This window comes from Sminthopsis crassicaudata, chromosome 6 (assembly GCF_048593235.1).
Source record: "Sminthopsis crassicaudata isolate SCR6 chromosome 6, ASM4859323v1, whole genome shotgun sequence".
Lineage (NCBI taxonomy): Eukaryota > Metazoa > Chordata > Mammalia > Dasyuromorphia > Dasyuridae > Sminthopsis > Sminthopsis crassicaudata.
In genome coordinates this window covers 256,161,630-256,177,954 of record NC_133622.1, presented here as the reverse complement: position 1 = coordinate 256,177,954, position 16,325 = coordinate 256,161,630, and the positions used below count along the sequence as shown (strand labels likewise).

At 52.2% G+C, this 16,325-nt stretch overlaps 2 protein-coding genes across 2 annotated transcripts in view; one reads left to right on the top strand and one right to left on the bottom strand.

Annotated features, from left to right (window-relative positions):
- Nucleotides 1-1,067, bottom strand: part of TRPM5 (transient receptor potential cation channel subfamily M member 5) — a 34,251-nt gene extending 33,184 nt beyond the window's left edge. The window contains exon 1 of the mRNA XM_074275996.1: nt 663-1,067. Within this exon, the coding sequence (XP_074132097.1) occupies nt 663-1,067 (405 nt within the window). The remainder of the gene's footprint in view (nt 1-662) is intronic.
- Nucleotides 1,068-12,491: 11,424 nt separating this feature from the next.
- The window catches only part of KCNQ1 (potassium voltage-gated channel subfamily Q member 1), a 214,734-nt gene continuing 210,900 nt past the window's right edge, over nt 12,492-16,325 (top strand). The window contains exon 1 of the mRNA XM_074272375.1: nt 12,492-12,983. Coding sequence (XP_074128476.1) covers nt 12,589-12,983 — 395 coding nt within the window. The 5' untranslated portion in view covers nt 12,492-12,588. The remainder of the gene's footprint in view (nt 12,984-16,325) is intronic.

Below are 16,325 nucleotides of genomic sequence, written 5' to 3'. Positions count from 1 at the left end.
CTCATGCTATCCTCCCAACAGCCTTGGGAGGTGGTGCTAATATGACTCATTTTACAGAGGAGGAAACTGAGGCTGAGGCTAAAAGACCAATACCCAAAACATGAAGGGATTTTCCCAGGGTCACAGAGCCAGTAGTGTCCATGGCACCCACAGGGAAAGCGCCAGAATAACGTCTCCGATCCTCACTTTTACCATCTAGAGAATGAGCTTTCCGTGTCCCTGTTTCACATGAACTGATCTGGGGGCAGACGCTTTGACAAAGTCACCCAGACACAAGCACCAGCTCCTCGTCCGTGGGCTCTTTTCCATTCTAAGAAGTTTCCCACGAGTTCATCCCCGTTGCGGTGAGCCCCATTAGGACAAGCTGCTGACGCCTGAGCAGAGGCCGGCTCCCTGCCTCCCCTCCCTCTTCTGTCTCCAGCTGAGCCCTGCGCTCTTTGAAGCAGAGGCACAATTCTATTTACTCTAATGTTTGAGGAGAAACAATGGGTTATTTGGGCGCGTCTGTGGACAGGTGGGCACTGAGAGAAGCAGGAGCCAGAGCTGCCGGCTCTTCGGGACTATCCTCGGGCAGATCTTTTGCTCAAGAGAAACTAGAGAGCAGGCCCCGTCCTCCCAGCGCGCTCCAGTTCTCTGCGGTGTGCCCCCTTCCTCCACAGCACGCTCCTGTCCTCCATGGCGCGTTCCTGTCCTACATGTGTGCCCCCATCCCCCACGGTGAACCCCCATCCTCCACGGCATGCCCCTGTCCTCCACAGCACACTCCTGTCCTCCACAGCACATTCCTGTCCTCTGTGTGCCCCCTGTCCTCCACAGCACGTTCCTGTCCTCCTCGTGCGCCCCCTGTCCTCCACAGCACACTCCTGTCCTCCACAGCGCGTTCCTGTCCTCCATGTGTGCCCCCATCCCCCACGGTGAACCCCCATCCTCCACGGCATGCCCCTGTCCTCCACAGAACACTCCTGTCCTCCACAGCACACTCTGGTCCTCTGCGCGCCCCCTTCCTCCACAGCACGTTCCTGTCCTCCTCGTGCGCCCCGGTCCTCCACAGCTCTCTTCTCTGCCATGTCTCGATGCCACAATTCTGCTGCTTTAGGGATGGCCTGCTCCCGTGGCTGGTAATCAATCCCTTCTCAGTTTCATAATTTATGGACAGCCTGTGCCTATCCATGCAGCCTCAAGGCTGTGACTGCTCCAGGCAGCTGCATTGCCCAAGTGCTGAAATAGCGCCGAGACCCGGACCGGCCCTGACCTCCAGAGCTCCAGCTCCTGCCCTGAACAAAGGAGAGGCCTGGGACAGAGGCCGAATCTCAGCAGCCCACCCCAGGGAGTTTTCTCTGGCCCAGGATTGTTGAGCATGGCCACAGTCACTAGAGGGAAGCTTCCCTGGCAAGGCTAAAAGCTAGGTCAGGACCAAAGAGAGAGGGGGGCAGCAGGAAGGGGGCAGGGGCAGGGCGGACACGGTGAAGGTCAAGAGGGGAATGGAGGGAGAGGGAAAGAAGCTCAAAGAGAGGGGCGTGCCTGGGGGCGCAAGGGCTAGTACAGTCTGCCAGGCCGGCCCCCAAGCTGCTCACCCATGCTCACAGTAAATGGAGAATCTAGGACTAGGACAGAGTAAAGAAATGAAGTCTTCTGTCCTGGTCTCCTTCTCTCCCTCCCTCCCTCCTTTCCTTCCTTCCTTCCTTCCTTCCTTCCTTCCTTCCTTCCTTCCTTCCTTCCTTCATTCCTTCCTTCCTTCCTTCCTCTTTCCTTCCTTCCTTCCTTCCTCCCTTCCTTCCTTCCTTCCTTCCTTCCTTCCTTCCTTCCTTCCTTCCTTCCTTCCTTCCTTCCTTCCTCTTTCCTTCCTTCCTTCCTTCCTCCCTCCCTTCCTTCCTTCCTTCCTTCCTTCCTTCCTTCCTTCCTTCCTTCCTTCCTTCCTTCCTTCCTTCCTTCCTTCCTTCCTTCCTTCCTTCCTCTTTCCTTCCTTCCTTCCTTCCTCCCTCCCTCCCTTCCTTCCTTCCTTCCTTCCTTCCTTCCTTCCTTCCTTCCTTCCTTCCTTCCTTCCTTCCTCCTTTCCTTCCTCTTTCCTTCCTTCCCTCCTTCCTCCTTTCCTTCCTCTTTCCTTCCTTCCCTCCTTCCTCCTTTCCTTCCTCTTTCCTTCCTTCCCTCCTTCCTCCTTTCCTTCCTCTTTCCTTCCTTCCCTCCTTCCTCCTTTCCTTCCTCTTTCCTTCCTTTCTTCCTTCCTTCCCTCCTTCCTCCTTTTCTTCCTCCTTTTCTTTCTTCCTTCCTTCCCTCCTTCCTCCTTTTCTTTCTTCCTTCCTTCCTTCCCTCCTTCCTCCTTTCCTTCCTCTTTCCTTCCTTCCTTCCCTCCTTCCTCCTTTCCTTCCTTTCTTCCTTCTTTCCTTCCTTCCCTCCTTCCTCCTTTCCTTCCTCTTTCCTTCCTTCCTTCCTTCCTTCCTTCCTTCCTTCCTTCCTTCCTTCCTTCCTTCCTTCCTTCCTCCTTTTCTTCCTTCCTTCCCTCTTTCCTCCTTTCCTTCCTCTTTCCTTCCTTTCTTCCTTCTTTCCTTCCTTTTGTCCAGTTGTGCTAGAGAGGGGATCCAGGTTGTTGCGTGGCTTTGGACGATTGTTCAGCCTTCTCTCGCCCTTGCTGCCTCATCTACACGATCAGGGATTTGGGCCAAACCCTCCCAGCATCTTGGGATTTTAGGATTTTAAGGGGAACGAGCCCCAGGAGCCCAGTTTTGTCACATGCTAAGGTAAACTCTGTGCTTTCCCCACAGCTGCTGCCGGGATGGAGTGACAAGTTTGGCCAGAGAAAGGAACAACTGCCCTCACTGTCTGTTCCATGGGGCTTGTCTGTGGCCCCAAAGCTGGTGGCCAGAAGGGCCAGGGAAGCCGGGTCCTCTGGCCTCTCCCTTCTCCCCCACTTCTGGCCTTGCTGCCCCTCCCTTTGGGCACTTTTGGTTTACAATACTCTTTACTCTCCTGATTTTCTGGCTTTTGTCTTCTGGTTCTTTGATCTCTTTCCCGTGGGCCCCAGATGCCTGTCTTCCCTCAGAAGGTGGCTGGGGGCAGATACTGGTGCCTGGGGGGCCTGGGGCTCGGATGTCCACAGGGTGGGGCTTGGGCCCTGGCCTTGGCTTGGAAGGCCATGCAAATACCCTGGGCAGCAACCAGAGAACTGTATGCAAAGGCAGGCTTCCTTTGCATGACACAGGTGCAAGAGGCCCCCCAAGCCCCGCTTCCAGGCTGGATGGGAACATGGCGGCCAGAAAATGCCCCAAACACAGGCTGGGAAAGTTTGAGGCAGCAAGGTTGGGGAGGCTCCTCTGCAGGATTGGCTGAATCTCACCTGAGAGGGACAGGGCTCCTTCTGGCCCAGAAATGACCCATGGACAACTGGAGGCACTAAGAGTTGGGGGGTTGTGCCAGGCAGAGTTATCTGAACCCTGTAGCTGCCCCTGGGACTAGGAAGAACCCTGGACTTGGGAGTGGACAGGCTCTGAATCCAGCCACTGGCTGGATATCTTTAGGTTAGTATCTTGTCCCACCTGGCCTTCTGTCTCCTCCTCTGTGGAAGGGCTTTGGCCTCTGTGAACCCTAGGACTCCTTCTAGTCCAGACTATTCTCCATGGAGAGTAGCGCTCCCTGGCAGCCTCTGACAAGACAACCTCAGCTCCCCCATTGGCCCAAACCATGCCCGGAGCCTCCCCTGTCCATAAGGCCACAGTACCCTCCTCCTGTGTCGCATATTTCCCAGTTCGGTGGCCTGGAAGTGCCCTCCCCCCTGGTCTGGAAGGTAGAGCAAGGCAGGGGGTTATGATCTCCCAATTTGCAGATAAGGAAACTGAGAGCAGGGCAAAGGCACACAGATGGGTTGCTGTTAATCTTGAGCTTCTGACCAGGACCACACTCCCTGATCTTCTCCCACCCTGACTCCATCCCCAGGCCGCTCCCCAGGAGAGAGCAGAAGGACATCCAATGCATTTGTCCCTGGCTCCCGACCAAAGTCCCCAGGATTCGTTGAGCCTGGCTTGACCTGGCCCGGGCTGAGGGGCTCCCGGGGCCTGCCCTTACCTGTCTGACATCTCTGGAGCCTGACATGATGCAGGAGACCAGGCAGGTTGGTCACCCAGCCCAGTCCTGGCAGAGAAAGCCAATTCTCTGTCTCTTTGTGGAGAGAGCCGGGTCCAGACAGACCGGCCTTCCTATTGAAATGGCAAAAAAAAAGGAGGAGGGGACTCTCCCACCACGCCACCTGTGACGACCTTCCAGGAGGGGGCAGGGGCTGTAAACAAATCCTATACAAATCACACTTGGGCCCATGTGCCATGCTGGCCACCAGTGGGCTCTGACTGCCCCTCAAGCTGGAGGATCACCCTCACAGCTTCCAATCCCTGAGACCCTGGGAAATGGTGTCAGAGGATTTCTGCCCCTGCTTTTAGGGATGGGCTCCTGACAATAATTTATACTGCCCACCTGTGCCATGGCAGGGAGCCACCATGTCATGAAGCCCAATGGTCCTAGAGCCTGCAATCTCCCCAGATTATGTCCTCAAAAAAGCAGTCAATCACCAAGGATTTATTAAGCACCCACTATGTGCTCACCATTTGCTGGGGATATCAAAACAAAATGAAACAACCCCTGCCCTCAAGGAGCTGATATTCTATGTATTCTATACAAAAAGATACAACCCTCCCACAAAACAAACCCCAATAAGGTTTTTGAGGATAACATTGTTGGAGAGTGATCGTTATGCCTCTTGGAAGTAGAGAAGAGGCAGCTGGGTGGTATAGTGGTCCTGGAACCAGAAAGACCTAAGTTCTCAAATGTTTATTAGCTGTGTGATCTTGGCAAGTCATTTCACCCTCTTTGCCTCAATTTGCCAGAAGGGACCTGGAGAAGGAAATGACAAACCATTCCAGTATCTTTGCCAAGAAAAGCCTGGGATTACAAAGAAATAGAAAAGATCCAAGGCAGGGGGAGCTCCAGTGAGATATTGCAATAATCCAGGTGTGAGGAGATGAAGATTTGCAACAGGCTGGGACCAGTGTCAGAGGAGAGAGAGAGAAAGGTACTGCAGAGGTGACATGGACCAGAGAAGCTGCAGAGGTGAAATAGACCAGAGATAGAACAGAAGTGAAATGGACCAGAGAAGCTGCAGAGGTGAAATGGATCAGAGATGGAGCAGAGGTGAAATGGACCAAAGAAGGAGCAAAGGTGACATGGACTAGAGAAGCTGCAGAGGTGAAATGAACCAGAGATGGAGCAGAAGTGAAATGGACCAGAAAAACTGCAGAGGTGACATGGACCAGAGATACTACAGGGATAAAATGGGTAAGAGATGCTCATAAATGAAATGCAGAAGGCTGGCTCCATATTGGATGTGGAGAGTGAGCAGTATAGGATGACTCTCAGGTTTTAGGCTTGGGAGATTGGGAAGATAGGAGTTTTTTGTTTTGTTATGATTTGTTTGGTGGGGGTGAGTGAAGGGAGATAAGAAGTTCAATTTTGGACATACTGAGTTTGAGATGTTTCTGATTCATCCAGTTTGAGAAGTTCTTAAGTTACCTGGTAATAGATTAGAGGTAAGGAGAATAGTAAGGGCTGGTTATAGAGATCTGGGAAATATTAAGCTCATTCTCATCTCTGGCTTTTCCAGTGTTATCCCCACAAACTGAATAGATATCTCAGGAGTCCAAGAAGCCCAGACTCATACCTACTGCCCCTCTTAGAGTTCTGAAAATTCACAAAAATGTATAATGCTTTCTTGGTACTGAGGGATCTGAAATCTTTTGGCTGGAGGGAGCTCAGATCCAGCTTTATCTGGCTCTGGAAGATTCCGAAGGCTCCTTTTGAGCTAGGAAGATCACAAGTTCTGGGTAGGGCCACACTCTCTTGCCTGTCTTACAATTATTTGACATTTTAAGGGTGACAAAGTGCAGTCCTCTTGATAACTTGTTGAGGTTGGTCATGAAAGACTTATTGTTCTTATTTTACAAGTGAGGAAACTGAGAATCAGATTAAGGAAGTGACTCATGCTATCCTGCAGGTCCTTCTCTTCTTTTCTTTGCCTCCTTATTCTCAGGAAAGGTGTAGTCTATCCCCACCCCAGGCCAGAGGGCAAAGCACTTTTGCCTTCTCTGGAAAATTCTGCCCTGATGTGCATCATGATTGCTTGGCCACTGGAGGGAGCCCCAGGAGTAGAGTAGAATTGAAAATCCCAAGGGTTGTTAAGCACCTTAGTCGGGTCTCCTCTCTGCCTTCCCTTCCCCTAACACTAGCCCTGACAAGAGTTCTCTAGCCTCTGCTAGAAGACCTCTAAGGAAGGGAGTCCCTCCACCCCCACCTCCATCCCGGCAGCCCTTTCCTTGCCCAATAAGGAGTCCAATGTTTCTTCTATCATCTCCTAATGGTCCTCCTGCTCTTAGGCAAAGCCATCCTCTCATCCACACATGACATATTTGAAGATGCTCATGTACCCATTGACACTATCACCCCACCCCATCTCTGCCTCCATCACCCTCCTTTTTTTCAGGCTAAAACCTTCCCAGTTTCTTCAAGCAATATTCTCTAGCTTGGTCTCTGGTCCTCTCACAATGTTGCTTCATTCCCAGGCAATGTCCAGAACACCAATTTGGAGCCTTTAATTTTACAGATGAGGAAACTTGAGTTCCATAGAAGGGAAGGCTCTTGTGCCTCCAAGATCATACAACAGAGAGCAGATGTAGAATCTATGCCTTGGTCTGCAGACTCCCCAAATGGTGACCTTGGAGCCCCCTTATTGGAGAGAAGGAAGGGAACGGAAGAAACTACATATGCCCTGAAGAACATTTAACCCCAAGAATTGGCCACCTTGAGCTTCCAGTTGCCCTCTCTATGACAACAGAGGAAGGAGGGGGACAGGAGCAGGTTTTCCCCTTACACAAAGCTTGCAGTTCTATAGCTGTGGCCACACTGGGAAAGTGTGGGCACGGAGAACTCTGAGAGCCAAACCCTGGGCCTCCAGGCACTTCCAGCATCTCAGCCTTACTGGCTTCTCTGTTTCCTGAACCCTTACTTGGGGCCTCTTCAAAGCCTTGGATGTGGAACATAGACCTCTGGCTTGGAAGTTCCAAAAGGACTATGGAAATTTGAATGAATCCCAGCCTTCTTCTGGGGGCAATTTTCTCAATTGTAAAATGAGGTGGCTGAATTAAAAGAGTTCTTAAGTCCCTTTCTAGTCTGTTCTATGTCCTAAGGTCCTAATAGTACTGAGGTCTAAGCATGTTCAGTGTTTACTCTTTAGTAGATAGGACCTGTGGAGAGTAATCCCCTAGGATGATTCAATCTTTGAATTGAAATCCCCAGAGTTTAGCAGTGCTGGGCACATAGTAGGTGCTTAATACATATTTGTAGATTGGTTTGTTTCCCATAGTCACTATGAATGAACATGTTCTGGGAAGGCACTAAACCAAGGGAGTGTGCTGGTAAATGTTTAACAACTAACTCTGTGAAAGAATGAACACAGAGCACATTTAGGTTAATTTACATCACATCCTTAAGTCTAGACAATCAACAAAGCAAAAATCAAGCCCTGCTTTGTTGTATTTGACCATTTTTGAGGTATAAATATAAACCCTAAGATGTAATAACTATCTCTTTGGAACAGGTTCAAGAAGGCCCCAGTCCCTTCTCCAACCCCCCAGGGTCTCTCCCTGCTCCAGATGGTCTGGTTGGGAAAAAGGTTGGTTTCTCCTGTGCTGGGCACCCCCCAGCTCCCTGGACATCAGCACCAGTCTGGCCCACAATGAAGAGCGTTCTCAGTTCTGAGTGCGGCCACAAGGAATCAAAGCTGGGGGGGGGGGTAGGAGAAGGGAGGGCCTGCTTTGGATATTGCTTTCATGTCTCTAGTCTTGTCCAGAGACTTACACCAAGTAGCACCCGGCAATGGCACAGCAGGGTGCTGGATCTGGAAGCAGGAGGATCCAGGTTCAAACAAGACCTCACTAGGTGGGGGCATCTAATCCTGTTTAATGTCCCCATCTGTAACATGGGGACTCATAATAGCACCTACTTCCTAGGCATGTTGTGAGGATCAAGTGAATTACATTTGGGAAGCATTCAGCACAGTGCCTGGCATATAATAAGTTATGTAATGTTTATTATATTTTAAAAATTGTATTTCTGTCCCCCATGGTGTGTGTGTGTGTGTGTGTGTGTGTGTGTGTGTGTGTGTGTATGTATGTGTGTGTGCTCGTGCCCGTGTGTGTTCTTTCTTCCTTTGACCAGTTCAGATAAGAGGGAGGTTCAAGTTTCAGTCCCTCCCCACCCCCTCACTTCTTGTTTCTATAGATGTCTATGTAAATATGCTCATTATGTGAGATAATTTCCCCTAACTTTCTTCTTCCCTTCTCCTCAACCAAGACATAACAGAACCTCTCTTGTTTAATGAGTCTTTTTCTATGACCCCGATGATGAGAGGGCTCAGAGGGGACTCCCTTTCCAAAATTAGAACGAAGCAGCTGATCCTTGTTTAATCTTTATCACTGTTTATTCATGTTTACTTTGTTTCTTTTCATAGCTGTGTTTGAACTTCACAGTTTCTCCTTGGCTCTGGTCTTTTCATCAGGAGTGCCTGGAAGCCCTCTGAGTCCTTAAAGATTTTTTTCATTCCCTCCCTGAAGGATTATACTAAGTTTTTTTCTGGGCAAATTATTCTTGGTGATAAATCCATGTTCTTTGCCTTCTGGAACATTATATTCCAAGCTCTCTGCTCCAGGATAGTGGTAGCTGTCATTACTTGAATCCTTTCTTTCAGGATGCTTGCAGCATTTTCTTTATTTGGGATGGGAGTTCTGGATTTTGGCACGATATTCCTGAGGGTTTTCATTTGGAGGTTTCTCTCAAAAAAAATGACCAGTGGATTCTTGCTATTTCTACTTTGCCACCCGGATCTAAGAGATCTGGGCAAATTTCTTTTATGACTTCTTGAAATATGAAACATAGGATCTTTTTTGGTCATGACTTCTAGGTAATCTAGTGATTCTCACATTCTCTCTTGGGACTGTTTTTCAAGGTCAGTTATTTTTGCTATGCAATATTTTACATTTTCTCCAATATTTTTAGTCTTTTAAAAGCTGTTTCAATATTTCTTATTATCTTCATAGAGTCAATGGCTTCTATGTGATTCATTCTATTTTCAGGAGTTTGTTGTCTGGGCAAAGTTTTGTACTACTGGTGCCAAACTTTTAATTCCCCATCCATTTTTTCCTCCTGTATCTCTCATTTCTTTTTCAATATTTTCCTTAAGATTTCTCATTCTACTTATAAAAATATTTTCTACTCTTTTTAAAATTTAGTTTCAATTATTTCCTGGATTTTAGCTGAATTTGTCCCCATGCATTATTTTCCTTTGCTTGTAGATGTTTGGGAGTCATTCTCATCTTCTAAGTTTTGACTTCAGTGTCTCTGTCACCATAATAGCTTTTTTTATGGCGGGGTTCTTTTTTTGTTTCCTCATTATTTCAGCTTGTCTCCTGACTTTTGGACTTGATGCTAGGGCAAAGACTGCTCTTACCCCACAGCTGAGTGCCACCTCTGGGTATGGGTTTTTTCCTCAGTCTACTTGTGTTTGTGATCTGGAATAAACAGTGAGTGACCATGCTTCCAGCTGATACTTGTTCTCTGCTCAGGGCCTTAGTATGGCTCTGGTGCCTCCTCTTGCATAGCTTCTCCTTGCCCAAAACCACTCTTGACTAGACCTGACCCTCTGTGTCTGAAGACCTCTGTCTTCCAGTGCTAATCTGGGTTGGAAACATGACTCACTGTGCCCTTTTCTTAGATTTCCTCTATCAGGATTTGATCTGACCCTTCCTTCCTAGTCCGATTGTGGTGAGACTTTCCCCCCTGCAGCCTAAATATCCTCATTGGTTGATCAGTCAGTGAGGGAAAGAGCTGAGCTTCCTGCCTCACAAAGGGATTGTCATGAGATGGATTTGTGAACTGTAAGGAGCAAGGGGGATGATGAATAGAGGCACAACACCTCCATTCTAATGCTGCCTCTCCTCATAATCCCCATGGGACCTTGAGAAAATCACTTGGCTCTTCTGAACCTCAGTTCCCTATCTCTAAAATGGGAGGATTGGTCTCAAAGATCTCCAAGGCCTCTGATTTGATGATTAACACCAATGAGTTGGTGTGAGGGGGGGGTGTTAGCTGGAGAGCTGCCAGCTACTAGTTCAACCGGCAGAGTCAGAATTCCCCAGACCTCCTGGGCACTCCTTCCCAGGTCAAGCATTCCCAATATTCAGTTCCTTGAGCTCTGGGCGAGCACCTGGAGGATGATGGAATGAGGCTGAAGCAGGAAAGGGCCGAGATTAGCTCTGAGTCAAGTTCTAACAAGCTGGGCTCTCAGAGGGTCAGGTCCAACTCCTTGCACTCTTGGACCTGAGACTCCTGAGCATGAAGGATCTGCCTCTCCAGGAGTCCCAAACACTGCCTCCAGTCTGTGAGTGAAACCAAGAAGGAAAAGGCCACCTGTGAGGGTCACTCATTGTTCCAAGCTCTCATTAATCAAGCTTCCTTTCAAATCACCTACTTCCTAGACAAGCTATTTGCTGGATATCTCTCTGCTCTGCACTTTTCACAGCAAACACCCTCCCTGGCCTCAGTCCCAGGCCCTAGGGAGCTGGGAAACTTCTGAGCTTGGGGATGAGGACTCAGGGGCTTGCACATAGTAGTCACTCTCCACTTGGTTCATGATTCATAGAATGCCCAAACAGAGAGGAGAATCTAGACCTTAGAAGGTCATAGCTGGGAGGAGCTTAGAGATCTGCCCACACACCTTAACATGAAGCGAGGGTCCTTCCGCCAGGAGCTGCTTTGGTCCTTCCAGCTTCTGGTCTGGTCGGCACATCGAGGCTTCGTGCCGGGTCCAAGTTCCACCATGTTCCATTTGTTTCCTATAATGTCTTCATGGTTTGGGGCGGGGTATTGCCTTTACATTACAAAAATGGAAACTGAGATTCAGAAAGGTGAAGTATCCATGTTTCCTCAATGATTACCGAACTCCCTCCTGGTCATACCTGAGAACGAAGGATGGACCACGGCAATAACAACAGCTCCCCAGCCCGATGATTCTGCTCCGCCAAATGTCACCATTCAAACCCAGCTGAATGCTTCTTAGAGGGATCTTCCTTGGGATCACGCTCTTTAACCATAGGTGCCCCCATGGCTCTGCCAGGGTCTTCTCTTCTTTCTGCATTCTCTGCCCTTCACTTGGTGCTCTCACCCCCTCTCGGGCACTTATGACCATCTCTATGATGACTCTCAAATCACCAGAGCCAGCCTCTTTCCTGATCTGTCTCCATTTCCAGCCACCTGTTGGTTGTCTCCATCTGGTTTCCTTCACCCCAGCATGTCCACCACTGACCTCTGAGTTCTTTTCTCCCAGCCTTCCCTGTCAGAGCTGACCCATCCACATCTTGCCAGGGGGAATCAGGGATGAGGTGGCAGCTGGGCTGAGGTCAGAGGACCCCGGAAAGTCTGTGGATGAAAAGATTCAAGAAGAGGGGAGGATGGGGGAAGGGAAGGCAGAGCGGAGATGCTCATTTCCAGGCAAGGCTCATCCCTCTCAAGGGACCTTTTAGGCCCTTAGGGGGCATCCACAGGAGGACAAATTGCAAATCCCTGCTCTGGGCTCCATTGCCTCTCAGGCTGCTAAATAAAAGAGGGTGGGAAAGGTCCTTTCCAGGCACTGATTTTGGAGGAGAAGAATCGGGGCTCAAATCCCATCGCAGACATTTTCTACCTGCGTGATCCTGGGCACTTCTCTCTGGGGCTCAGTTTCCTCATCTGCAAAGTGAGGGAGCCCAACCACCCGGCCTCTGGGTTCTTGCCAGCCCTAAGCCTGTGCTCCTTTACAAAGCAAAAGTCGGGCCAAGAGGGAGCCCCAAGCCCCGGGGCGCGCCGCCTGCCTCCCGGCCCCCTCTCCCTTTGCGGGCTGAGGAAGTGGGAGAGCCGAGTCCCAAGCTGCAGCTGAAGACCAAGGAGGAGGGGCGGCGGGTGGGAGCCCCACAGTCCGCGGGCGGCCTCCCCAGGGTCCCACGGCCTCCGGGCTGCAGAGGGAGGCAGCCCGTGCTTTCTGTGTCTGGAGGCGCCTCTGTCCGCACCTGCTGCGCCAGGCGAGGGCCCGGAGGCTCCGAGGGGGGAGCGCGCCAGGAGGCCGGGGCCGCGAGCTAGGTCTGGCTGTCGGGGGCGGGGCGCGCAGGGTTTAAGGGTCCGGATTAAGGCTACCTGGGAGGGTGCGGAGCCGCGCCCCGGGGATCCAGGGGGCGCCCTCGGTCTGCGGCTCGGGTCCCCCACGCCGGGCACAGGGAGGGGCGGGGCGGGGAACTGGGGCTGGAGCCACTGCGGGTTCTTGAAGGAGAAGGGGCGGGGGAGGCAGGCGGGCCCCGCCCCGGGCGGCGGGCACGGACAGCTCCCGCCTCCCCGGCTCGCTCGGTGCCTCCCCTCGGGAGTGGGAGCCCAGTCTCCAGGGCAGCGGCGGCGGCGGCGGCAGCGCCGGCCCCCTTCCTTCCTCCCTCCCGGCCGCCGCCGTCCAGTGTCCCGCGCTCCCGGGCCGGCCCCATGGCGTCCTCGGCCGGTTCCCCCCCGCAGGCGGAGCGGCGGCGCTGGGGGTGGGGCCGTCGGGCCAGCGGATCCCTGGGGCTCAGCCTCAGCCCCAAGGCCGCCTTCCCGTCGGAGCTGGCCGAGGTGAGCCCGGCGGCCGGAGCGCTGTACGCGCCTATCCCCGCGCCGGGGCCCGGCCCGCCCCCTGCCGCCGCGCCGGGGACCCGGGGGCCCCCGGCCCCGCCGTCGCCGTCTCCATCGCCCTCGCCGCCACCCACCGTGAGCCTGGACCCGCGCATGTCCATCTACAGCATGTGGCGCCCGCTGCTCACCCGCACCCACGTCCAGGGGCGCGTCTACAACTTCCTCGAGAGACCCACGGGCTGGAAGTGCTTCCTCTACCACTTCACGGTGTAAGTGTCCGCGCCGCCCCTCCGCCCGGGCGCGGGACTGCGGTCTGTCCCCCGGCGCGCGCCCCTGCGCGCTCCTGCCCGGGGTCGCCGCTGGGGGGCCGGGGAAGCTGCTGGGCACCGTGGGCTAGCCTGGCCCCCGGGCTCTGAACCGAGCGGCGCCCCTTCCCCGCCCAGAGGGCGAGGCTGCCGGCTCCAGCACCTGCCCCGGCCACTAGGCTGCCGGCCTCCTGGTGGGGGTGGGCAGGGCTTGTCCCGCGGAGGTCCCCGCCGCGCCGCTGCCCGATTCCCAGCCGCCGGGACCGCCAGGAAATAGAGGTTCTTGAAAGAGGGGTGGGGACTGAGCGGGCGCAAGGCTCTGATTGGACTGCTGCGTCGCCTAGCCCCATCTGGGGGTCTCGCGCCTTTATTGCCTTCATTCAGCCTCCTCGAGCCAGCCACGGAAAAGTGGCCTTTTCCTGGAGCAGGGGAAGGAGGGGGGCGCCGGGCCTGGTTTCCTTGGAGGGCAAGGACTGATGCCCATTCCCCAGCCAGCCAGCCCTCACCCAGGCGCTGGCCCCCCTCCTCTCGCCAGCCAGCCCCCCCAGCCATGTTCTCCCCCTGGCGGGGCGCCCCTTCCCCGGCCCAGGGCGAGCGATCTGTTCTGCTCTGTTCTTGGGAATCTGGCCGTATTCAGAGTAGAGTTCACCCAGAAGCACCTGCTCACCAGGGAGAAAAGGAAGGTTTCATTGGAATTGCCTGGGGCATGTTGTCTGGAATATTATTGCCAGGGTGGTGGGGGGGAGAGACACCCGGAAAAGAAAGCCAGGGGTAGTGTGGCTTCTGCTGGGAGAGGAAGCAGCTTTCCTGGCAGGGCCCGTCCCTGTCCATTTGGGGGGGATGAGATGGTCTGGGGTCGGGCTGGCCACTTTGGAAAGAGATGGAGTGACCAGGATGCCCCACGTGGGATCAGCAAGATCGTCGAATCTTTCACCAGCTACTTGGGAACTTCTCCAAGCCTCAGTTTCTTCAGATGGAAAATGGAGATAATACTGACCTCAAAGCTTCTCCCTCCTTCCCCTCCTGTCACTCCTTCTCCTCTGCCCCTTAGGGGGAGTGCCTTGGGGGAGCCTGATGAGGGGGAGAGACCTCTGGGTCATGGGGGCTAGCAGGTGCCTTTAGGTTTCCAGCCCTGTCCCTCTGGCCCCTCCCCCCCTCCCCACTGCACTTCACCCTGAGCTTCCCAGGGTGTTACATGGGGGGTGGGATACAATGACAAGTTACTCCAGGCTCACAGAGGAGCTCCTTTCATTCCCTCCCTCCCTCCCCAAACAGTTCCTGTCCTCGAGGAGCTCATATTTAACTGGGAGAGAAGAGCTATAGCTCAGAACTCAACAGAAGACTGTGGAGGGGATGGAGGGGGACCTGAGACAGGATGGCCCTAGCAGCTGGGGAGTGGGTGGGGCTTGGGCCGGGGCTTGAAGGAAGCCAGAGCTTCCCCAAAGTAGAATCAGAAGGGAGAGCGTTGTAGGGCTCGAGAAGGACCCGGACAGAGACTTGGAAACAAGTGGGCCAGAGCCAGGAGGGGCCAGCCTGTCTTGATCACTGGGTGTAGGGAAGGGAGGAAGGAAGGATGCGGGTTGTGGAGGACTTTTAATGCCAAACAGAGCATTGGATATTAATTTTGGAGGTAATGGGAGGCCACTGGGGATTATGGAGGTTCTTGACATGACATGGCCCACAGTTTAAGGTTAGCCATTGGCAGTTGTGCTTGAGAAGAGAGGGGTGGGTGAAGGGAGACTCGTTGGAAGGCTTTTGCCATAGTCCAGGTAAGGGGGAACGGCGTGATCCTGTGAGTGAACAGAATGGGATGGATGTGAGAGAAACTAGGAGACTGCAAGCTCTGTCAGCAGAATGGGTTGCTAGGGTGAGAGAGCAGTCAGGGATGATACTGTGCTTGTGAACATGGCTGACTGGCCAGACCTAGTGGGAATGCCCTGGATGCAGCCAGGGAGACTAGAGGCTAATATTGCTGTGGGACGTTCCATTCAGATTTGCAGAGCTTTTGACAGGCACCACATCACAAAGAACCCTGTGAGATGGATGCTCTTGTTCCCATTGGAAAGATTATTAAACTGAGGCTCAGAAAAGTTGAGGGATTGCCCAGGTCAATTGTCAAGGGCAGATTTGGACCCACACCTCCTGACTCCAAGTTTAGCACAATGATACCACTCCGAGAAGTAAGATGAGCTAGGTGTTCTTTTTGTAGGGAGCTGACAGTCCTGAATTGGTTTTTAATTTTTTAAAGGGGAGGGACCATCTATTGATAAGGACACAAAGAAGTCTCTCAGAGGGCTTACAGTCTGGAGCATCTGAAAACTGAGCCCTGAAACTGCAGCCCCATTCAAGTGGGTGGCAAGGTGGAAGATACTGGTGAGGGTAGGGAAAATTCCATAAGAAGAGAGAAGGGAAAGCCTGTTTCTAGCCTGGAACTGGCAGGTGGGAATGGCAGGAAGAAGGGGCTGGTCCTCAGATCCCTGAGCCAGCCAGGGGCTGGGATTATGTTGTGGGGGTCATGGGAGCTGACTCAGAGATACCGAGGCTGGGATTGTAGTGGCCGCTCAATTTCACTGTTGGGAAACTTGAGACTTGTAAGTCACCTGTCCTTGACACCTGTCCAGATGAAGTGTATTATCTGATCAGGTTTTTCAGGGGCCCTATCTGTTTCAGGCTCCTTCAATAAGCTTCCTAATTTGTAAAGATGAGCAGGTCCAGAGCACTGAAGAGGTTTTCCTTGGGAGGACTTGAGCGTGGAAGGATGTTCTGGGTTTTGTTGGGCAGGGAGCTTGTCAGGGCTAGACAAGACCTGGGAATTAGCCTCCCTCTGCATATTCTAGAATTCGAAAACATTTTACTGATTGTGTTTGTTCAAATCATTATTGCTTCTCAGTAACCTTCCAGTGCCAAGGACCTTGAAACAAGGACAGTTGACTAAAGCCAATAGACGGCTCTCTCTCTCTAACTTAACAGTATTTTATTCTTTCCGATTACATATATAGTTTTTGATATTCATCTCTGTAAGATTTTGAGTTTTGACTTTTTATTCCTCCCTTCCTCTTTCCATTCCCCCTCCTCAAGAAAGTAAGCAATCCAATTAGGAGGAAATTTGTTAAACGTGATTGTATAAGTGTACACTTATACAATCACGTTTAACAAATTTCCTCATAATTGTGTTGTGAAAAAAGAAATGGAACAAAAGGGGAAAACCACAAAAACAACAAAAAATGAAAATAGTTAGTTAGTCTGCTTTGATGTGAACTCAGACTCTGTGATTCTTTCCTTGGAGGTGGAATCTTTTGGAACTAT